The sequence below is a fragment of the Carassius auratus genome, unplaced genomic scaffold, assembly GCF_003368295.1.
Source record: "Carassius auratus strain Wakin unplaced genomic scaffold, ASM336829v1 scaf_tig00027159, whole genome shotgun sequence".
NCBI classification, from domain to species: Eukaryota; Metazoa; Chordata; class Actinopteri; order Cypriniformes; family Cyprinidae; genus Carassius; species Carassius auratus.
In genome coordinates this window covers 372,811-394,397 of record NW_020525570.1, presented here as the reverse complement: position 1 = coordinate 394,397, position 21,587 = coordinate 372,811, and the positions used below count along the sequence as shown (strand labels likewise).

The following is a 21,587-nucleotide window of genomic DNA, read 5'->3' as shown; positions in this document are numbered from 1 at the left end:
GTAGCATTTGTGATAGCAGTGCTTCTTTCGTGTACAGCCGTTACCGGTAGGCTTGCTGCGCTAGACGGTGCTGACTGTGTACCATTGTTAAGCCACAACACCGGTTATGTCAATTGCCCACCACGGCACTGACCACACCGTCATTTAGATTTTTTTATAGTGATAAAAAACATTAATTTATCCAGTGAGGGGAGCGAGTCGAGCTGACTGACAAGAAAAATGAGATGAGACAGAAAAGATGATGGTGGAGGATTTAGTTTGGATTCTGAAAAGTTTTCTGTTTTTGTTCAGACCAATGCGAAAATGGACCATGTTTTTATGTAGAAAACACATACAGTTGTACATTTTTAAAATATAAAAGATTTATAAAATATAAAAAAATTGTTTTAAATTAATATAATGATTCATATTTATATAAGGAAGAAATGTGATGTTTATAAATTTTGTTTTGTGAAAACCTTTGATCTGAACTGAAAATGTCCTTCTATGGTTTAATGTTACCAGACATTCCCTACCCCACTCATATGGCATTAATTTCATTTATGGCAAACTCAAAAGGTGTCATAAATGTCAGTTCCTGACAGTCATTTGCAACATCCTCTTATAAATACAGAGAATGAAACTGAAACACAAAATCAGTCACAATGTGACTTGCAGTAAAACAGTTTTTTTTTTTTTTTTGTCGTCAGTTTTTTCAGTACAGTGCGTTCGCTAAACGTGTGGAACCATAATTTGCTTAAGTAATTTCTTATTTTGGTGTGACAACAAAACGCTCAAACATCTACAAAAATATAAATAAATAAACAATAAAAATCACATACATCCTAATCTCAAGTATATTTAACTACAATTGAGTCAATGCACCCTCAACGGAGGAGGTTGCCACCAAACAGAGCAGGTAACTAATAACACACCCCTCGGTCCAGACACATCCCACACACCTACAGCCTCTTTCCTTTTCATTCTCACAGACTTGAACAATATATCGCAATCTGATCAGACTTCAAGCTACGCAAGTTAAATTAGTCATGGAGTAAGACCCTAAACTGTGACCATTTAAAGACATTGACACTTCTTAGTTTGTGCAAATGCTATTAAAAAATATTCTATTTGCCAATGCAGGAAATTTTGTTATGAGTTGTTGTTTTTGTGTAATTGCTAGTGGTGGGCGGTATGACCAAAAATTAATATCACGCTATTTTACAAAATTATACCGGGATCACTGTGTATATAACAGTAACATAATTTTTTTTTTGTAAACCACTTTTTTTTTCTTTTTTTTTTTAAGTAGGCTACTGAAGTAGATTGACTTAGAATGCCCCATTTTACTGTCATGCTGAGTGAATATTGTAAAGAATTCCACTCTAAACAGTGACGAAACACAACCAATTAATACATGTTAACCAGGAGTCACTCTCATTTATAAAATCTTCTGATAAAATCAACATGCATGTACAGTAGATGTTGAGCGGCTATGTGGTGGTTTTGGCTATATAACTCTTTTGTCTCATACAGTGCACTGCCTGGGTCTGAGTAACAGATTATTTAAATAACACCGGTATTGCGTTATTAAAAAAATTAATATCATAAGAAAAATATTTCCGTTATTTGTGATCAACCGGTATACCGCCCAGCACTAGTAATAACCTCAGCTTTTTTCCATTCCTTAAGGCATAAAGACTCTGGTGAATCAGAGCTCTCTCATCTTGAAAGCGCAAGACTGATGGAAGTCATTTCAGGTATATTGTTCTCCTGTCTGTCAAATTACAGAAGATCTGGGTGTGCTCAGTGAGATTACAAATTACAGAATTTGTTAGTTTACACAGCAGCGCATATTAATTGAGTCCTTACTGAAATGAGGATAATTGCTGACAGTAATCATGGAAAGTTTATGGGTTTGAAAGAAATAATCTTTTGGATTTATCAGTGGAAAGATTTTCTAGGATTAAATTCCTCAAGGTTAAAAGGCTTTGATTTCTGCCACAAACAAGTGATTTCTTCTAGGATTCTTGTGCAAAATGGCTTTGATTTTGCTGTCAAATATGGCAGAGGGAAGCTTCTTTTTTAATTTAGGTCTTTCATGGTGTTGTTATTATGGGACTTTTGATGTTGTTTTGAGACATGCTGAGGACAGACTGACTTCAGGGAGTAATTTAAAAAGCAAGACCTCTTGATTTGTGTAATTTGAAAAATCTGTTGCGCCAAATCTGCCCTTGCAAAACCCATGTTGTTTTGCTAGTTTTCTTACCTTGAAATCAAAGCTGCATAGACTGACTGCATCTGCATCATCCTTCTCTCTGCGCTTTCGTTTCTGCAAAAAGAAAACAGCCTATAAGAATCTGTTGCACAATACACATTTAACTAAAAGGGGAGACTTGCAAAGAATACAAAAACTTTTTGGCTCTGAGAGGGGAACCAAGGAAGACATTCTTTTTTCAACTTCTATGGTTTCCTTTAGTTTCCTGAAGAATATGCAAAGTGCTACATCAAAAGCTGGCATTATTATGGGTTACAAATACAATAGCTCCTAAAGCGGGATTTATACTTTTGCCTTGCTCTGCTTCGCGAGCCTCCGGTGACTGCGCATGCACCTTCCCAAGTAGACAAGCTTTTATACGTTTTTATACGTGTTGCGTTCGCCGTTGTACTGTTCTTTGAGTAATTGAAGAGTAATTGTCCTCTAAAACCGCCGGGAATAACCGGTGAGAAGTCATTTGCCTGTTTAAGTCTTGTGATGAATGAGTTGATGAATTAATAATTCCTTTATGTATAAACTTAAAACAATCTTAAATATTAGTGGCTTTATTTCGCATTTAACACAAGACAACTTTAAGCAAATAGTGTATAATGATTATCTAAATGAATTAGAATTCTATTTTTATAAAATAAAAATAAAACGTACTTCAAATAAAAAGCTTTGGACAAACTATGCAAAAATAAAAACTATGCATTGTTTATCGTCAGAAAGCACCTGATGGAGTTTGAACTTCACATTAAACTGCTCGTTTTATACAAACGCCAGCACAGACATGCATGTTCGGCCAAAAATTACCCTGAACTCTTGCACCTTTGGATGGGGAGCTGCGTGGAACGTTACAAAAAATGCCATGCACACTGTCATGTGAAATGAGTTTAAATGCACTCAAAGTGAACTTCCAGCAACACCACGATGACGTCACATTTTTTGATTAACTCGCAATGTAGAGGGCGACGCTTTGTTATTGCCTTAATGCTGTTTTACCTGGACTTTTCCCAAAACCACTTTACAAAATCACTCAATACAGGCCATTTAAGACCGTTTAGTTGGTAGCAAAGTTATAGCTTAATGAACCTTGAAAGAGCGCTTTGTTCTCCTATAAGGTGAAAGCAATTTGTAAAGTCATGTGATCAAAACCAAACACCATACAAACAGTTCACCTCGAGTTTCACTGAAGCAATGAGTAGATAAGGCTAATTTAACATCATACCCATTCATGGCAAACAAGTTGGCAAACACACTAAAACAATAAATGACAAGCTATCATTTAGCAAATCCCCATTCACAGACAATGGGAGATAATTAATCTAGACCCTCATTGGAGGGTTTTAGTTGATTGCTGGCCAATCAGAAGCTGAGCTACTGAGTGAATCACAGGTTACTCATGGTGTTTGGTTTTGAATGTTTTAATGGATAACGGAGATAAGTGGCTGCTTTTGTGTGTTATCTGAGAATGCAGAAAGGCTAATGGTCTGTAAGATTACAAGTGGCACTGATATTGCTAGTGTATTTTGATAAAAAAAATGTGTGTAAAGTAAAAAATTTGGTCAACATCAGAAAGCATTAAAAAGTAAAACTAAAGATTCAAAATAAGAAGAAAGAAAACTGAGATCAACAGAGAAAAGGTCAAAGTGATAGAGAGGCCATGTATTTTGGCTCCAAACTGCATGTTCCTGATGGACAAACCATAAATGGATGTTACTGCAAATAATTTATGAGACCAAGCAGCTGCCAGCACAAAAAACATGAAATTATTATTATTACAACAAGCCCAATCAAAGTCATGTTTTTTGGACACTCAGGGGTCAGTAAGATCTAGGATGAAGAGTTTGTGCACATGATGACAAAGACGTGGTTTGCATACTGTGATTTTGAAAGGTCTGGACAAAAATGTATATGCATGAAGCCCATCTTTTAAAGAAAGAGCACTGATTACCAATCAATGAGGGGAAAAAGTCGAAAAAGCAAAAAATAAAAAATAAAATTAATGGAAAGAGGCATTATGAAATGGTGTTTGCAACCCATTTAACTTCTGTAATGTAACATTTTCCAAGTAAAACTGGATATTCGATTAGAGAAAAAAGCAGACCTCCAATCATTTTAACTGGGTGTGAACCGTGGACTCATGATGTTTGGTAGAAAGGAGCTGAAAAATTAGAGAACCTGATGTTAGCTAAAAAAAAAAAGAAGTTGTTTCAGAGAAGAAAAGGAAATCTTTAAAGTTGAGCAAGGCACTGAACCCACAGGCACTGGAGCAAATAGCTGCCCACTGCTCCGGGTGTGTATTCACAGTGTGTGTGTTTCCTACTCAATGCTGTGTTTGTGCGCACTTGGATGGGTTAAATGCAGAGCAACAGTTCCAAATATGGGTTACCATACTTGGCAAATGTCACGACTTTAACTTTCATCAATTGTTCAGGCAGTCTCATCAACTTCATTAAAGCTGCAGTCGGTAACTTTTGACGCTCTAGCGGTTAATAAACAGAACTGATTGCGTCTTGCGGAAGAACATCGTAGCCGGAACTACTTCTCTCTGTTTATGTCTATGAAGAATCACAAAGGTACTGGGTTACTCCGCCGCGGTACCCCCGAAGCAATCTAAAATAGTCAGAATATAAACACTTATTATAGGTGTACCCTAGTGATTCAGGACAGGCTAAAAACACAGTTTGGAAAATGGATTCATGGTGTACTCGCTTATTACATACATTTTTCTACATTTTGAACACAAACAAAGTTACGGACCGCAGCTCTGATTGGTTGTTTCTTAACGGGAGTGATGTATTTCTGCAAATGGCAATAGGACCACTGGGAGGAGCCAGAGGAGCTTGATTTTTTTCACAGATTATCTGTCTCATATTCTACTGTCAGGACATAATGACAGGTTTAACAAATATGTAAAAAATATATGATTACAAAAGTTACCTACTTCAGCTTTAAGCATGTCAACGTTACAAAAAAAGACTTAATAGCATGATTTTCATTTTCTATAAGAAAGTCTCAAGCTGCTTCCTGTGTCTTCTGCAATCAATCTGACTCATATTGTAACAGTAATACAGAAGCTACAGAAGAAAAACCACCAATGTTTTGTGTGAATGCCAAAACATCAAATCGCTTTCATAAGAACCATGTTAGTTTCCTTATGATTAAGTGAAATGCATCAAAGGATTAGTTCCAGAATTAAAATTTCCTGATACTTTACCCACCCCTCATGTCATCCAATATGTTCATGTCTTCCTGTTTTCAGTCAAAGAAATAAAATTTTTGAGGAAAACATTTCCAGGATTTTTCTCCATATAATGGACTTAAATGGTGGCCAACGGGTTGAAGGTCCAAATTGCAGTTTAAAAGGGCTCTACACAATCCCAGACGAGGAACAGGGTCTTATTCAGCAAAACAATCAGTCATTTTCAAAAAAAAAGAAAAAGACTATACTTTTTAACCACATATGCAAGTCTTGCACTAGCTCCATGATACTCATCCACAAACTCACACATTACGTAAACACATTGGAAAGGTCATGTGCGGTTAAAATTAAAACATTAAGACTGCGATTTGGACCTTCAACCGTTGGCTACCATTTAAGACCATTATATGGAGAAAAATCCTGGAATCCTAGAAAGACATGAACATCTTGGATGGCATGAGGGTGAGAAAATTATCATAATTTTTATTTTGGAAGAGAACTGTTCCTGTAATACTTAATTTAATTAATTAAACCTGTTTCACACCACAAGCTTGAGCAGAGTAACAGCAGTGGCTCCAAAATAGGGTTGTGCCGATAGACGATAGTATCATTTATCGACGTAAGCAGATGTGTCTGTCGATAGTCAAGACGATATTATACTCCATCTCCTATTAATGTATTAAATTATAATAACTTATTATAAAAAAAAATATTAGATGGCCTATTATAATTCGGCTATCAAACTGCCCAGCTATTTCACTTCAGCACCACATTTCACACATACACATGCATGCACGCACAAATGAGGATTAGAGCCTTGTAGTCGTTGAAGTTGTAACGTTTTGATAACTCATTAAATCCATGAAATGAAAGCGAGAGAAAACGAGGAGTTGGTGTCCCAATCATTTAATGGCAGGTACACAGCAACATGCTCTTCTCATTTGTAAGAGATTAACTCTTTCTTGATGTTACAAATAAAGTAAAGCCAAAATAAAACAAGGCGGCAGAGCGAACTTATCCATTGTGGTTCTCACGTAGTCCTTCTCTTAAAGACTGATCACTTAACTTATAACACACAATATGTGGTGATGACGTAGAAGGACTATGTGAGAACCACTATGGATGATAAGTTCACTCTGCCGCCTTGTTATTATTTTCATGCACACCGCACTATAATGTGATGTAAAATACATAGTTTTGGCCGTTACAAAGTCTCCATCCACAAACAGACGTACATCGTCTGCAGATATAAGGTGTTTCATTGCATTTTTACAAGTAATCTGAACAGCCTATATATGTGCATTATTTTAAACCAACCCTCACTGAGTTTAAAGCCACAGTTATGATAGAATGCATCTCATTTTTGTTTCTGTGGCGGTGCGTCGTTCTCATCATGAGGCGCGGTCCGGAGCGTTGTATGAGTGATAACTCTGTTCATTTCAACTTTACTCAATATATGAACTTACCTGTTTTGAATAGCCTACTTTATATTTAAGGTGTTTGTTTAGGTCCAATATTAGTGTTAAACTGTTGGACAATCTACTATTGATTTTCACCGTTGACCGTTTTTGCAGAACATTTAGACCAATAACTTCCGTGCACAATTACAGCGAGTATCGGATCGATGCATCAACAAATTTGACTCTTCATTTTCTTTTCTGACTTACTCCAATTCTTGTTAAAACACACTAGACATGCTTATTCTGTGCATTTTTAGCACTTTTTGTGTGAAATCATATTTATTTTGTTCATGAAAAGTGTTGTCACTTTAATTGAGCATGAGTGGCTCGACAAATATAGACTAGCCGCCAAAACAATGGCTTCAGCACTGCTCATGTGACGCTCCTGCCCCTGGTGTGAATGCACTCGTTGGTTCATTTGCACAGCAGAAAAAAAATACACGCTGCTCACACGCCACCCAAGCTTGCAGTGTAAAACCAGCCTTATAGACATAACAAAAACCTTTAAATTATCTAACAAATATATACATGTCAGAAGACGATGAAACCAGATATTTGAACATGTCTGAGATAGATTTTTTCAAATCGTCTTTGCATGTTGGCAGAACAAACTATCAAAATTTAATCCGGTAGTATCACAGAGGTCTGCAGGCTGCTTCCTGCGTAATCCATCTGTTGTTACATAACCTTGTTCACCCTGCAGCTATGCAGACAGCCTTAACCAGAAGAACTACTTCCACATTAAAGACAAAGATTTAATTCTTTCATGTTCCAGGATTCTGAGAGGGAATAAGAGATATAAATACTCTCTCACCTCGGCAGGGTGTTGAAGGTGAGATAATGGTGCTCGAGCTGGAAGCCTAATGAGGCCCATGTGCCCGCTAGATAAGTTAATGTGTGTGTATTAATGAAAAAAAATTATATATCAAAGGAACATTCTGGCACAGGATAAAGCAGTCCATTCCTACTGATGAGAGATGGATTGCATTTTGCTTGGCCTTCATAAACTTTGGAATGCTCTAATCAGGCTCTATTCTCTCAAACTAGTTTGCATTTACTGCTCAACTGATTCAGTGGGAATAAGGACTTTAGTTGAATTTGTGGAAATTTGTGTTGGGAGAGAGATGCTTGGGAATTGGGAGGCAACTTGTGCATCAGCTGAACCAGAGGCATGCGATGCCATGAGAGGACTGAGATGTCATCAGTTGGCAACAATGTCCTGGTTTAGTGGAAAACAATTTCTGCCAAAATAATCATAAAGGGCAAGGGAAAAGTACACTTGGGAACTTGTGCAAAGGAAAAGGATGGGAGGTTTTTAAAAAAAATTACCTTATGGGTGTAGTATTAGTTTCTGAGGCATGAAAACCGGTGAACCGTAGCAAAGCACCATTGAGGCTACAGCATTCACGTCATTTAATATACAAAGGTTACCTGTTGTGCGTCCAATTTTTTTATATAAAAATTTTGTTCCCACTTACAGGCAGTAATATACTGACATGGACTGGTAATGTGAAAGTGAATAGAACAGTCAGGCCTAATTTACTTGTGGCATTAATTGAGATTAGGTAGTTTACATCCATGAAGACCTTTAAAGCTGGGGTTAAAAATTACTTCTTGTCATTAGCCTGTCATTAGCCATTAACTTGAAACAATATTTTTTATATTGTCACCTGGACCTCTTTTTTTTTTTTTTTTTTTTTGATGAAACACTTTGCACCTTTGTTTTATTCGCATGAACATTATTTGATTTAAACATTTTGGAATAATATATTTATATAGCATACTTTTATTTAGTCTCACTGGTAAAGACCCTTTTTTTTTTTTAAACCAAATATAAAAACTAAAATACTGAATGCTGATTAAGAAACATTTTATTGAATGTGTGTTGATTGTGTTGTTTGGACTCTAGAACTATGCAGTTATTGCCATTTAATTTCTCATGGTTACAGTTAATCTTTTAATTTAAGGCCAGTTCTCTGTAGTTTCAATCCAATTAAAAAAAAAAAACAAAACTAAATGCTGATGTCTGTATCATCTATGTTTGTACTGAATGTAGGCTACTTACTGTGCAGTTACTGTCATTAATTTCAGATGGTTATGGTTATTGTTTTCAATAGCCAAAAGCCAGTTTGGCCTATTAAATACCAAATAAACATCTTGTTTATGCACACTTTCCTTCTTTCTTGTTTGTTGCTTAAAGATAATACTAGTAAAAAAAACGGAAATCGGGGAAAATCTAGCGACCCGGGAAACAATTACCGTGACACATTACCAGTGTATTTTCCGGATTCGCAGTGTGAAAGGGGCTTATGTAGGTTATGCTATACATCCTACAGCTAATGTGTTTGCATAAGAATTATAGTGATGTTATCATAGCAACATGCTAAAGTCAAACTCTACTTGAAATCAATCAGGAGTCAATTCTTCCTTTTGATTCAATGGAGAGGTGCTATGAAGACTGTTTCAAATCACTTATTCAATAACATATGTTACCTTAGTAGCTAGCTGCCTATATTGAGTGGACAGCAAGGTGGCTAGGAACAGAGCTACCGAGTGTTTTGTATGCTTGAAAGAGACATATGGATGTCATAAGCTACTCACCAGAGTGAAGTCCCACTGAGGTCCAGGTGTCAGGAAGACAAAAGAACTTCCTCGTCTCAAAGACGGCCTACAGCAAGAAAAACACAACATAAGATTCTCAAAGCAATTATATTTCTAAAGCCATTTGAATAAAACTAAACAAAACAAAAAAACATGCAACCCCCTCTTCATACAGAAACCCAGACAAATACAAAGCATTCAACCAGACCTAGACTTCTGGTTGTGCAGTAATGATGTAGACTCTGCAGAAAAACTAAAACTAACTCCATTAGTATGTCCATAACCTAACAATGTCAGTGTGTCCACAAGAAGAGCCTGTAAATGTAAAGACACATCCTGTACGTACCACACACCAAGCCTGGTGTAGCTCTGTCTCCCGTAACACTGCATCATGGTCTGCAGGACCGATACAGAGAGAGCGTCACTTAGCCCCAATCTCTCTAACTCGCACCAAGACACTTAGTTTCTGCTGTCTTTTAGCCACGTGCCGTTTCCTTTAGTCTCAATCCATCATGTCCTGTTTTACTCATGAATGCACTGCCCCTCATTGTTGGTTGGGCCCTTATTTGGGGACTGGTGACAACAGTCTCAGCGAGGTCATGTTTGTAAAGATACCCGGGGTTCCTTTTTGAGAAGAGCCGCTTCTTTTTTCAGACACTGTAATGGGACAGCCGCCCCACCAAATCTCTTATAAAAAGCCATTAAAAAAAATTCTAAGATAATCTTCAGAACTAGGATTAAATCATCATTAACGGAGTTAATTAGTATTGCTATCGGGTTGTTCATTTTAGCAACACTGCAACAGACTGATGAATTACCCTCGAGTGTATGTCAGCAAATGTTATTCTCTGCCTCTCAAATCACTCTAAAATGAGTTTTGTTTGCTGATGTAATCAAGGCCATATGGGTCAAAAAAAATTTAACAGCACAATACATACACTATCATATGGCTACTGGCCATATAAATACACGACTTTGAAAAGTCTCTTACTCTCAGAAAAAAAGTAAAAACAGTAATATTGTAAAACCCTATTGCATCTTAAAACAACAGTTTTCTATTTTAATACTGTATATGTAGTTTATCTCTGATGACAAAGATGAATTTTCAGCAGTCATTCCTCCAGTCTTAGTGTCACATGATTATTCAGAAATCATAGTAATATGCTGATTTGGCGCTGCCCAATATTTCTCTGGAACTGAGATAAATTAAGTCTTTACTGTATCTGATGAATTTAATGAGTCATTGCTAAATAAAAGTATTACTTTATTTAAAAAATGTTTTTTACTGATTCCAAACTTTTGAACAGTAGTGTAAATACATATACACATTGGAATTTTCAACTCAGTATTTACTTAAATGAAATATTACTTTTTTAAATCAGAAATATTTAATATTGCATAAATCTATTAGCAGGGAAAGCAGTCCTGAATGCATGAGGATGAGTCTGGGTCTGCTAGCCTCCATAACAGAAGTGTTTTATATTAAAAGCAAACTTCATCAAAATGAATCATCACTAAAACACATATATTCTCTGGTTGCCATCTAACATAGGGTCTGGCAGAGGTGTGGGCACTTGTATGTTTGGGCAAATTTCTCTTATTCAGTCTGTGAAGATGTGTTTCCCACCGGCATCTCCCATCTCTCTCTTTCCATCAGTTGTCTGTTTATTATTTCTTGCAAAGGAGTGCAGATGACAGAAGAATTCAAAGTGTGTTTGAGAGAATAGGTAATTACAGTAAAATCCCACCGAGAAAGAATGTTTCTGGGAAGTGAGAAGCTGGTTCTCAGAAAGACTTCAAGTGTGACTCATTCAACTAAGATGTGTTTTACAACTTAATTATGTCTGAAGCCGTAGGGGGTACAGGTGGAATGCAATGTAAAAATGCAGCGAGCACAATATTGATCCTGTGTGAGATATTATCTGAGCAGACAGAGGTGTCCACTAGAAAAAGACTTTACTGTGGGTGGGCTCGTCTGCTTAAGACAACAGGGGTCTAAATATGTAGAACAAATGACGCTGTCAATAGCATGATGGAGTGTCCTCCGTTCCATGCTGCCCTGCTGAGAAATAGGTCATAGTTACAAGAAGTAGACAGCATATTTATTTTATACCGATAAAAACAAACCTGACCATGACTGGGCCAAAACATAATGTACTTAGCAGACGACTAGGAGTAGCGCACCAATTTTGGGATGGTGTCACTGCATAAAACACCATACAACCTCTTGTCACTCGCTGTTTTTGTATGTAAATATTAGCTAATTTCATTACCTTAAAATTCATAATAGAATTTTTTTTTCTCGCCCATTTTTTTTCAACAGAAAATCTTCCAAAGACAGCATCACAACAACTCCAATAATAGTCCAATAATTATTAAAAACTAATATTGAAAAATATTTACATTTTAAACAACTGTTTTCTATTTTAATACTATAAAATGTAATGTCTTTTCTGTCACTTTTGAGAAATTTTATGCACTTGAGTAAGTGAATAAAGTTATTAAATTACTTTAAAAAAAAAATCGCTAAATTCAAACTTTTGAATTATAGTGTAGTATTTATGACTTCCTATTTAGATATACTCCTTTCTAATCTGTCATACTTAGACCAGACAGCATGCGTGAATACAAACAGTCTTGTTAAAAGAGAAAAAAAAAAAACGAAATTATTGTGCTAATGACCTCAAGGCAGAATAAATCAAACCCATGACCTGTAGCCATATTGTGTAAAATTCCTACAGCAGATTTCCCCAAGCCTGAAGGCCCTAAGCAATAATCAAACACACCTGATTCCACTCATCAGCTCCAATGCCTGAAACAGGTTTATCAGATAAGAGAAGCATCCTCAATGTGTGCTGTTTGGGAGCTTCAGGAACTGAGCAGGGATCCTGCGAGTGTGTATTGCTTCCCAAACATGTCTGGAATGCCGAGGTGTTGTCTGAAGCGCCGGACATCGGCATGACAAATATGGACCGAAAGCACCCACACCCTGTGATGGTTACATCAACGAAACACCAGTCTCTCACCAGCAATGTAGCAGACGACATAAATAGACCAAGAATGAGGCCTGACCTGTTCTAAGAACTCTACAGGACATTACATCACTATGCTACCACCACTGAGTGTCAGCAGATTCAATACAAATCAGGGAACATGTAAGATGCTACTTTGTGTTCACAGGGGGACGTCGTTGTTGTCCTGGTTGTTTTGATGTGTGGAAAATCACATGAACACAATTGTACTTTCTGTGTACTGTATTCTGAATCTTGGACATCCTAAGAAGTCACAATGTACTAGACGAACCGATATTTAGTTTTTAAGGGGACGGGCAATGTTGGTTTCAGGTGTTTTTATTATCTTCAGTCATTGAGAAGGCAATCCCACTGACGTTAAGGTGGGAAAACATTAAAGGGGACTCAGGTTAAGCTAAGTAGGTTTGGTTTCACTGTGCTTTACGTAGCAAACAAAGGAGAGGCCTTGGAGGAATGCTATGTCACTTACTCATCCAGATCACTTCAAAAGCTCTCTTTGTTGTGGTCTTCACTGTCAAATATGGGACATCATATATGAGGAACCTGTAGAAGGCCATGCAAAGGGCTTGAGTGTCAAATAGATCATCTGAAATCGGATAACAGTTGCCTTAACACCTATGACGTCCTGCTATGTGCAAAGCGGTGACGTTGTGCTCTTATCTGAACTATATCTGGTTTTCAGTGCGTATATGATTTTAAATGGGTTATTGTCGAATAAATCCTTTGGGATTACTGGACCAAACAAGCCCAAAAACAAGACATTTAATAAAAGGCTATTTTGCTTTTCCGTGAAACAACACTACGTCAAAACCTATGGTGGGCTATTCAAGTCACAAGCCTTTTTTTTGGCTTACAGTTCATATAAGGCAAGTGTTAAAGAGATAGTTCACCAAAAATGAAAGTTCTGTCATCATTTACTCACCAACTGTTTGATTACCAGCAATCTTCAGAATATCTTATTTTATGTTCAACATAAGAAACAACACGTACAGGTTTGGAAAGACATGAGGGTGAGTAAATGATGACAGAACTTTCATTTTTGGGTGAACTATCCTTTTAAGGCCCACTCACACCAAGCACTATAAAGATAAATAGATTAGAGTCCTAGTTATTATAAGTGCAAACTGCAGTTCCATCATCTGCCAATAGGATTCTAAATAGCTGTCAGTGTTTTTAGAATTCATCATCTGAAAAAAAATGCTTTGAATAACTTCAAGTTTCTCATATTATTAATGTGTGCTATTCTTGAAAATGTATAGCAATTTAAAAAAAAACATCCTTGTTGATATTATAAATCAAAAATGGTCAAAACAACATTAACCGCTGTGGCATGCTGGATTATAATGCAACACATTTTATCTCTAATATCATGTTTTCATAACAATTTGATGCCAAAATCAGAATTGAAAAACGTATTAAAAGAACAAATCATGCAGCTTCTTGTAAAGAGATGCTATTACATTTAAACGATGACCTTTAAAATAAAGCACTTACATCAGAGTAACTGCCTACTACTTTCTCAACTCTTTATAAAGCGTTCCCTTGAAAGATATCCAATTCAATGCACACTTTGTGTTTGAACACTTCTTTGTGAACATTCCGTATGATTCTGCTTTGTCTATTTACAGTTTGACGTCACTGTCAAGCTGGTGCTGTAGATGTGTATTGTGTGGGATGCTTGGGTAAGAATTTATTTAAACATGGTTATACTTCCTGAAAGCCATAGACGCAGACCAGTTTATAATATGTGAGAAAGGGCTCTTTTTTGACCTCGGCCACCAAGCAACTGTCTCACAACATCCAAATAACATGTCATGTCACTTTCGTCACTCTTCCAGGACAAATGATACACAGTAATGCATTTGCATCATAGTAGCACTCAAGTTTTATGAAAAAATGTAAAAATAAAGTTTCCATGGCATTTTTGTTGTTTTTCTTATGGTATAAGAGGCAAATGGGGAGAAGGCTTGGCATGAAAGAAAACCCGACCCTCTGCCAAAATAAACTGTTGTTATTTTAGCCAGTGATAAAAGCACATTTGATGCTCTCTGGCTTCTCGCGAAATATCTTGTTTATATTTGGCATGATCTATTTATATGTGGTACACATTATCAGATGTCCGCTTGGTTTCATTTTGTTAAAATGGCTATACAAAAAGATTTGACTGTGCCAGTCCATCCATTCATTCTAACCTTTTAATTAAAAAGATGAAGATCAAAATCAATGTCTTAGAATAAAATAAGGTTTTGCATGATTTTATTTGATCTACTTTGTATGTTTTGTAAACATCTTTAGCCCTGAAGGTGCTAAAATGAATGATGTTTTTAGTAACTCAGTCATTTGCATTACAAAGCTGATCAAAGGATCATGTCGATTTGAAACATTGCCAATTTATGAGCTGAACTTTTCTCATGTTGTGGCTTGAACGCCGCTCTCATTTAGTGTCATAGATCGCCATCGTGTGGTTGGATTAAACATTGCAGTAATAACATAAACTCCCCTGCTTGTCATGCTCTGTTTTCATTAGTCGACATATTGCGGAAGTTTTGTTCACTTTGAAAAAAACAACAACCTCATACATCCAGACTCAACCGTTTAGATGCATGCTACAGAATAACTCATTAGTTGTGGTGTATAATATCTACAAAAAACAGCTTAAATGCAATCACCTAACACATTTTTGAAAAAAGAGTGGCCACTGGTTACGCAAGGATACGAGAACCACAATAGTGCTAGCTATAAAATAATAATAAAGAACAACAACGCCTAATACAAAGTGTGTGATAGGCTCTTCCTGACCGTTTGAAATTGTGTTCTGGGGACGCGTCGAGATCCGCCACCGAGGACTTTCTCTTGTTCCTCCTCGGTCTTTCGTTCACCGGCTGTGCCACCGGTAAAGTTACTGAAGATCCGTCGGTTTCCTCCATTTGTAAATGTGGACCTGGAATGCGCTACTGTAAATGGTGTATACAAAACGTAATACAATTAAAATTAGCTATTTTTGGAGGGCGAATTGAAAGTGGGAAGTTCGCGATATTCAACGGATAGGACGGATTTTGAATATGGTGGAAATCTGAAGTTGTAGCCAATCAGGAGCGGGCAAGGGGGGCACGATTGCTAAAGGGCGAAAAGGGAGGGATTTAAGGCGACTAGTGACGAAACACTTGCGCGCCTGCTGTCTCGTGCAGTTTATTATGTAGAATAACAGAAAAGGTTTTTTGATTATTATCTTTTTTATTTCCTCATTCTTGTATTCAAATGTATCAAAGTAATTTTGTATTTAAATGTATCCAAGTAATGTATTTTGTATCCAAATGTTTACATAGTAGGCTATTTAAAAAACAAAAAAACAATTCTAATTATATTTAAATATAAATAAATAAAAAAATTCAACACTTTATTACGCCCCTTTGCTTTTTGTGTAGGCTACTATAATAGGCTATCAGTGTAATATAATGTTTACTATATATATATATATATATATATATATATATATATATATATATATATATGTATGTGTGTGTGTGTGTGTGTGTGTGTATATATATATACACACACACACACACACACACAGTACAGACCAAAAGTTTGGACACACCTTCTCATTCAAAGAGTTTTCTTTATTTTCATGACTATGAAAATTGTAGATTCACACTGAAGGCATCAAAACTATGAATTAACACACGTGGAATTATATATGAAATTATATACATAACAAAAAGTGTGAAACAACTGAAAATATGTCATATTGTAGGTTCTTCAAAGTAGCCACCTTTTGCTTTGATTACTGCTTTGCACACTCTTGGCATTCTCTTGATGAGCTTCAAGAGGTAGTCACCTGAAATGGTCTTCCAACAGTCTTGAAGGAGTTCCCCGAGAGATGCTTAGCACTTGTTGGCCCTTTTGCCTTCGGTCTGCGGTCCAGCTCACCCCTAAACCATCTAGATTGGGTTCAGGTCCGGTGACTGTGGAGGCCAGGTCATCTGGCGCAGCACCCCATCACTCTCCTTCTTGCTCAAATATCCCTTGATGCCTTCAGTGTGACTCTACAATTTTCATAGTCATGAAAACTCTTTGAAAACGTTTGGTCTGTACTGTGTGTGTGTATATATATATATATATATATATAGAGAGAGAGAGAGAGAGAGAGAGAGAGAGAGAGAAATTAGTGCAATATGACCCTTATGGTGAAAGGTGGAAACCCCTTCGACATAACATTTTCATTTCTAAATTATAAGGTTGCTCACTAAATGGAAACATATATTATTGGGACAGTTATTCATAAAATAAAATTGGCATTCACTGGTTATTTTATAGAATGGATGCATAATTAGCTTTTTTAGAAGACAAATGAGACTACAGTCAGGAATTCAAGTCAGATGAGTGAAAGGAGAAAATAGGTAGTCAAGGCATGAAGTTCAATCTGTGGAGTGAAGAAAAGATGAGAGGAGCAGAATATAAAGCTCAAAATATGAATACAATTACAGTTAATTTAAAGTGTTTAGATAACGTAGACAGGAAAACACATGGCTACCATTTTAAATGGTTCCTCATTAATTTTTTTAGCCTGTTTGTTGTTGCATGTGTTATAGTCACATATTTAATAGTTAATTTTTATTAATATGCAGATTTGTGAATGTTCTGATATTCAGATTATATCAAATTTAATGTCAACACATGTTCTTTCAGTTGTTTGGAATTTATCACATGAATTGAGACAAGGATTTACACGATTTGTTTTACTCATAACCTCTACATTATATAATTTTGGATTTGTTAAATATACTTGTCTGATAATGTGTTGATATATCATGCTTTTAATCAGAATGCAGGTTTTTTTTATATATAAATCAATGGCCCACTTTACCTGAAAATAAAAATGATTATCTCAAAATGTTTGCTATATAGCTTGCAAATGAACTGTATACAAATGTAAATATTATAGCTGGACCTTAAAGTTAACAAGTAAAAAGGAAAAGAAAAAAACTAAAATAAAACATCTAATAAATTACACGTTTTACATAAGTGTCTCTGAATTCTTTACCTGAATTCACCCTATATGCTGATATGTATAGACTTATGTAGTACCAATATTCTACAAAAATATCCAATGCTGAAAATAACTTGCCTAATTGAGTTTGTGGGGAAAAGGGTGTAATGCCGTTTGTGTAGTTTGTGTAAGGTCAGATAAGATGAGCAGTTAGTTTAAAACTTTTTGTTTAGAGGCTGTTTTATTTCTCACAATAGTCCAGACCTCATTAGAGTGGAAAACGTTTCGCTTGTTTACTGCAAAATAATGATGCCTATTATTCTGTATGGTTACTCATTAGAAAGGCAGTTCAAGCATTGTGCACAAAGAAAAGCTTGACAGTTCCCAATGAATAAACTTTTTGTAACTATGAGTCAGTAAACCCCTTTTTATGTGTGTGAGTGTGTGTGTGAGAAACGCCTGCTCATTACTCAAGCTAAACTTAAATACAAACAAATTCTTTGCTGTTGTGATTACATTTTATTTATCATACACCACATTATTATACATTATTATTATTTTATTAGTATCAGACAACACATTCCACTCCCATAATGTTCAATGAACAAATATAAAGCAAATATAAATTGAACCAAATACCAGAATCTGCACATATGCACAAAATAACAGGAATTATACTTCACATTCACATTCGATAGTTAATAATTCCCTAAGCATACATATCTTAGTTCCTTTTGAACTTTAACATTAACTGTATAATCATCACTCCACTGCTAATGCGATTATTAGGCTTGAGGATATTAAGAAATTATAAACATTTGATTTTCTGTAAAGCTGCTTTGAAAACTTTTATATTGTAAAAAGTGCTACAGCTTAAATTGATTTGATTTTGAACCATTTTAATCACCATAATTCAGCACATATTAACCACATTTCGAAATTTTAGCTTGTAGTGTCTCCTACCAACAGAGGGCAGAATTAAACTGCAAATGAAGTCAGATTGGGAGCAGGTATTCTTTGCAGAGTAGATTACAGCCTTTTCATTTATTTGGTGATGAATACGTAGATAGGGCTCCTCAATAGCAACAAAGCTAATTTAAATTTCACTGATATTCATATTTTCCGCAAAATTTGCAATAACTTCTTCAAACGCCTAAGCACACATGGAGTACATACTGAAGTAAATGACACCAATGTCCCTTTGAGTGCAGTGGGAAGCCGAAGAATTGATCCCCAGTCATTATAACCGATTTCAAATGGTGCTAGATGATAAAAGGGACTCTAAGCACCAGAGGAAATCAGTCATCCTTTGGTGGGGAGAGATGGGGGCAGGAACAGCCAGAGAGGGAGAAAGAGCTTCAGAGAACACAATCTCTCTTTACTAGCCCTCTCAGGCCTAGTTAACAGTTCAACTGAGGGAACAAAAAACAAATACACACCACAATTTCTATAAAAAAAAATGTAAATAGACCCATGCGCACAAACTCTTTTCTGATGTATTCATACAATAAATAGGCTACAGATTACTCTGTGAGCAGTGTAGTTGGTAAATCAGTCCTATATTTAAGACCTGTTTAATGCAAAGTATTAAAAACTAAAGCTTGAACTTAAATTTATAAATTCATACACTGTTGTAATGCAAGATATTGCATCATATTTCTTTTGTTCCTGCTTTCATGTTCTGCATCATTCACATACTGCAAACACGTGTTAACATCAGAAGGTAATCCGACCTCACAGAAACATCCAAAACAAGATTTAACACCGATGTTTTAGTGGATAAACACGGCAACTTATAAAATTTCCACCTACTTCAACTTAACCTTTAACGTTTAACTATGACTCATTACAACTCATTTTTCTTTTATTAAATTAACTTGAAGTTGTGTTTAAAGGGAAAAGTTAAATTTTTACATTTTGAAATACATTCTGTTCACAAGTTAAAGTAGTAGAAAAATATACGCTGCCATGACTTCACAGCAAATTAATTTATCCAATTTTAACTTCATTTAAAAGTTGATATGATTATAGTTAAAGATTTTTTTTTTTTTTCAGTGACTTACAGATGATCATATTTTTACAGTATACAGCAGTATTTTCCTTGTGGGACCGGGCTGGCTTGTTCACACTGCATTCATTTGACTTCCAGTACATCTGTGAGAGTGAGTTCATCAAGCGCTAAGGGCAAGCTATGAGCACTATCTGGTTCTCCTGTGAGTCAGTAGATGCACTTCGCTCACTTTTCTTGAAAAGCCCACTAAAGATTCCTTGTCCTGTTTTGTTATTCTTTTACTTCTCTTGGGATCGTCCATCGCTGCGAAATGTGAACCCGCGGCAATTCCCTCCCCAAGAACACTGATTTCAAATGGTGCTAGACACTGGTAGAATACATCTAAACCACCATGTGAAACCAGCATCCGGAAGAAGCGTCCCGGAGTGCGAACGATCCCATCAGAAGTCCCTGTGTCACTGGTTTCGTTGATGATTAACATAACAGGAAAGGCAAAAGGTCGAACAGCAGTGGGCATGCTTTATCAGGAAGTGACTCTGTCGAAACAAATGGGTCATGGTCACAATGCCATTGTGGTTTTGAAAAGTGAAGTCCACTTTTCTCCACTGATACCAGACTTTGTAAAGCTAGTTGTTGATCGGTTGAATAAGATCGTGCCTGCATCCTATTGTATAACACACAGTGTGGTTTGATGTGTGGTGTGTTTGTGGATAAATAGACCCTGATTGCCCAGAAAGAGTCCATGCTTTGGTTTTGTCCGTAGAAGGATGACGTCAACCTTTTTCAAAGGAGAACTGCTGGGAGATGGAAATGATGAGTCACTGGAAGATCTCTAAACAATGTCATCATTCAAAGTCGCAGTCAAATGCGAACAGGATTGGTCAATCACCTGCGGGCGGCCCACTGAAGTTCTTACCACCAACACAGCACTGATGTAATCTCAGACCCACTTAGAAATGAGTTCAGTCATGACACACTGTCTGTGAAAGTGTGAAAATGTAGCACACCTTTCTGCTCCTCATTTACCACTCAGCCTATGGTTGATCGCGGAAATGATATCATTGCTAGTCACCTTGCCACCCATTAAATCATTGTATCACCTGTGAAGTGTTATTTTTTTATGTACGATGATCAAATTACTATTTTGAAAAAAATGTATAGCATGAATGCACTGTAAGTTGCTTTGGATAAAATTGTCTGATCTAATGCATAAATGTGAATGTATTGTAATTAAAAATTTTCAGTAATTTTATGTGGTTTTGTCATTTTTATTAGCTTGTTTTTCATATTTCTATCTAGATTTATTTTTCAGTTTAAGTCATTTTAGTACTTCATCTTAAGCTTTTTACTGTTAGCTGTCAAGGCAACATTTCTTGTTTTCTTTTAAGTAATACAATTTATTTCAGATTCATTACAGCTACCAAAATGATTTTGAATAGTTTTTGTTAGTTTATATAGTTTAATTATTTATATTTATCATTATATTGAATTATATTTATTTTGTCATTATATGTGCTTTTGTCATTTTAGCCATTTAATTTATTTAGCTTTAATTTATTTCAGTTTTAGGAATTTTAGTCCTTTAACTTTAGAATTTCAGCTTTATCCCAAAGGAATAAAGGAAACCAAAGGAATCCTTTCTTGTTTTTCCATTTAATATTTTATATAAATCTATTTTAAATCAGCTTTATTTGAATTGAAAAAAACTAGTTTTAGTTTTAAAACTGATCCATCATATAAGTAACTGGCAGCATATTTGAGTCAATCAAGGATGACTTGTGGAACACAAAAGAAATTTTTGTCCATGCAGTAAAAACCAAAACAACCCCATTAGACCCTATTGTCTATATGGACAGAAACATTTTTCAAAATATCATATTTCTGTTCCACAGAAGAAAGTTATGGATTTGAAACAACATGTGAATGAAAAAATGATGACAGATTATTCATTTTAGGTCAACTGTCCTTTTAAAACCTTAGGGTTAGTAGCTATATTCAGACTAAGAAATGTTGTTGACTGTTTGTGCTGGAGGGATGTATTTTATTTCC

At 35.9% G+C, this 21,587-nt stretch overlaps 1 protein-coding gene across 1 annotated transcript; it reads right to left on the bottom strand.

The window, feature by feature from the left end:
* Nucleotides 1-601: 601 nt before the first annotated feature.
* Nucleotides 602-15,533, bottom strand: LOC113079095 (neuroepithelial cell-transforming gene 1 protein-like). Its single transcript, XM_026251294.1, has 4 exons — nt 15,337-15,533; nt 9,506-9,572; nt 2,249-2,311; nt 602-622 (listed from the first exon to the last, which is right to left on the bottom strand). Exons 1-4 carry the CDS (start codon nt 15,462-15,464, stop codon nt 602-604), a joined length of 279 nt encoding a protein of 92 aa, XP_026107079.1. The 5' UTR covers nt 15,465-15,533.
* Between the last annotated feature and the right edge of the window lie 6,054 nt (nt 15,534-21,587).

Excerpts from the sequence above, each read along its gene's own strand:
- LOC113079095 (XM_026251294.1), bottom strand. The coding sequence starts at position 15,464 with ATGGAGGAAACCGACGGATCTTCAGTAACTTTACCGGTGGCACAGCCG. Across the intron at positions 9,573-15,336 it reads CCAGAACACAATTTCAAACG|GCCGTCTTTGAGACGAGGAA; the intron begins GTCAGGAAGAGC and ends TTCTTGCTGTAG. Across the intron at positions 623-2,248 it reads TATGCAGCTTTGATTTCAAG|TTTCATTCTCTGTATTTATA; the intron begins GTAAGAAAACTA and ends TTTGTGTTTCAG.